Below are 2,597 nucleotides of genomic sequence, written 5' to 3'. Positions count from 1 at the left end.
TTAAACATTTTTACGGCGTTTTAAATGTCTTTCTTGCATTCATTGCCGAGCACCTCCACTTTTCTGTTACTATTTTAACGATCAGCTGATTTTCTCTTGCCTCCCCTTTAATTTCGCGGACTTTTTTCAGAACGAGGCGTGGGAGTGGCTACTGTGGCGATCTCCGTTTCCTACGAACTACGAAGACTTACCACATACTGCTGACTGCAAGACTACTCTACACGTCAGATCAGACAAAAACGTAAACACGAGAGAACTCATTAAATTTATAAAATTCACTACACATTGCTTTCATTGTTTTTTGTTTCCAGTAAAGTAGATGCTACATTGGTGACCCCGACGTAAAACAACTTAAGAGATAGGTATATATTATTATTATTACTATTTACCAGTTCAACTCTTCACAAGAACATAATAATAATAAACATGTCTATCGACGCCGTAGCATTGAAATTGCCCACATTCTGGACCACTTGTCCTTCAGCGTGGTTTGCACAAAGCGAGGCACAATTTGCCTTACGCGATGTAACAAGCGATGAAACAAAGTACTACTATGTAGTGGCTGCCTTAGACTCAGACACAGCAACTAGAGCCCTTGCTATTCTATCATCACCACCCAAGGAAGGTAAATATGAAATACTGAAAAACTTCCTGCTGTCTGCGTTCGGCCTTTCGGAAACAGAGAGAGCGGAATCTCTACTCAACATGAATGGTTTGGGCGACTTAAAGCCATCCGAGTTAATGGACAGGATGTTAGTGCTCCTCGGCAAACACAAGCCCTGTCTGCTCTTCAGACAGTTATTCTTAAGACAACTTCCAGCAAACATCAGACTTCCATTAGCAAACTCGTCCAATCTGGATGATTACAGGGCACTTGCCAGAGAAGCTGACAATTTTTTCTACGCTGCTCACTCAAACTCTAACTCCTTTTCAATTTCTCATACTACTTGTGAAGTTGACACACCAACCATGACCAGTGAAATAGATTCCCTCTGCTGGTACCATCAACGGTTTGGTTCAAATGCCCGTCGATGTGCACAAACATGCAAACTCTTCAATTCATTCAAGAAAAACAAGAAGAACCAGGGAAACGCCAAGCCGGGTCAACAGTAAATTCTGCTGTCGACCCGGATTCTTACTCAGCCAACGCGCCCACATCAAAAAATCTCCAACTCATCGTCGTCGATGAAAATTCAAACCGACGTTTTTTAGTAGATACTGGAGCTCAAGTATCTGTCACACCCGCCTCTGCATCAGACAAAAGCTTGGGTTCCTCTGATATCGCATTACAAGCTGCTAATGGTTCTACAATAAAAACATACGGATGCTTTGAAACTAACATACGTATTGGATCGCGTTCATTCAATGCACGACTTATCAAAGCTGATGTCAAGCGTCCCCTACTTGGAGCAGATTTTCTACGTCATCATAATCTGCTTGTGGATATTCGTGGTCGACGCCTTATCGACGCTGAAACGTTTTCGCACGTACCTTGTTCAGTAAGTTCAGTTTGCGCAAACCGCCGAACTCTCACCACTCGAGCCGAACTGCAATACATTCAGAAAATTATTGAATAACTATCCAGAACTACTTCAACCAACATTTTCAACGGCAACTGTGAAACATGGCGTGCAACATTTCATCACAACCAAAGGTCGCCCAGTATTCGCACGTGCTCGTCGCCTGGCTCCAGAAAAACTCTTGTGTGCAAAAAAGGAATTTTTGGAAATGGAGAAAATGGGCATAATTCAAAAATCAAAGAACCCTTGGGCTTCCCCATTACACATGGTCCCCAAGGCTGATGGCACAATGCGTCTCTGCGGAGATTTTCGTCGACTTAACGATGCTACTATACCAGATCGATATCCTGTCCCACACATTCATGATTTTACAGCAAACTTAGACGGTAAGATCATCTTCTCGAAGATCGACCTTGTCAGAGGATACCACCAAATTCCAGTCGCTCCAGAAGACGTCCCAAAAACGGCAGTGATAACCCCTTTCGGCCTTTGGGAGTTCTTAAGAATGCCATTTGGATTAAAAAATGCAGCACAAGCATTCCAACGTTTAATGGACTCCATTTTACAAGATTTAGACTACGTATTTTGTTATTTAGACGACATTCTGGTTGCAAGTTCAACTGAGGCAGAACACATGGAACATCTCAAAATCGTATTCGAAAGACTTAGAAACCAAGGCCTCGTTATCCGTCTTGAGAAATGTCTTTTCGGTGTGAGATCTCTTAACTTCCTTGGCCATCACATCTCGCATTCTGGATCTGTCCCAACGGCGACAAAAATTGAGGCTGTTAAACAATTTCCACAACCAAAAACCATCAAGTCACTTCAAGAGTTCCTCGGGATGTTGAATTTTTACCATCGTTTCATTCCGAGACTAGCTGAAATACTTCGACCCCTATATAGTGCTTTGAAAGTCAAAAAACAACGCCAAGCACTTACGTGGACGCAAGAAATGTTGAAAGCCTTTACTGACGGTAAAAATGCACTAAGTAACGCTACAATGTTAGCCCATCCTTGCTTGAACTCACCCCTCGCTTTAACGTCTGACGCCTCCGACCAAGCTGTGGGCGCTGTCCT

General features: G+C 42.9%; 1 protein-coding gene across 1 annotated transcript; it reads left to right on the top strand.

The window, feature by feature from the left end:
• The first annotated feature begins 426 nt into the window (after positions 1 to 426).
• Positions 427 to 1,577, top strand: LOC144963957 (uncharacterized). Its single transcript, XM_078897900.1, has 2 exons — positions 427 to 1,027; positions 1,069 to 1,577. The coding sequence occupies exons 1-2, from the start codon at positions 427 to 429 to the stop codon at positions 1,575 to 1,577; spliced, it is 1,110 nt and encodes a 369-aa protein (XP_078754026.1).
• The last annotated feature ends 1,020 nt before the right edge of the window (positions 1,578 to 2,597 follow it).

Source organism: Berghia stephanieae, chromosome 2 (genome assembly GCF_034508935.2).
Source record: "Berghia stephanieae isolate SIO BIC M18660-M18661 chromosome 2, UCSD_Bste_1.3, whole genome shotgun sequence".
In the NCBI taxonomy this organism is placed as follows: Eukaryota; Metazoa; Mollusca; class Gastropoda; order Nudibranchia; family Aeolidiidae; genus Berghia; species Berghia stephanieae.
Note: the sequence above shows the minus strand (reverse complement) of the source record. Positions and strands in the feature narration are given on the sequence as shown.

What these genes read in the sequence shown, in the direction of transcription:
- LOC144963957 (XM_078897900.1), top strand. Translation starts at nt 427, where the DNA reads ATGTCTATCGACGCCGTAGCATTGAAATTGCCCACATTCTGGACCACT. An exon ending in ACGGTTTGGTTCAAATGCCC is followed by an intron (nt 1,028 to 1,068) that starts GTCGATGTGCAC and finishes AATTCATTCAAG; the next exon opens with AAAAACAAGAAGAACCAGGG.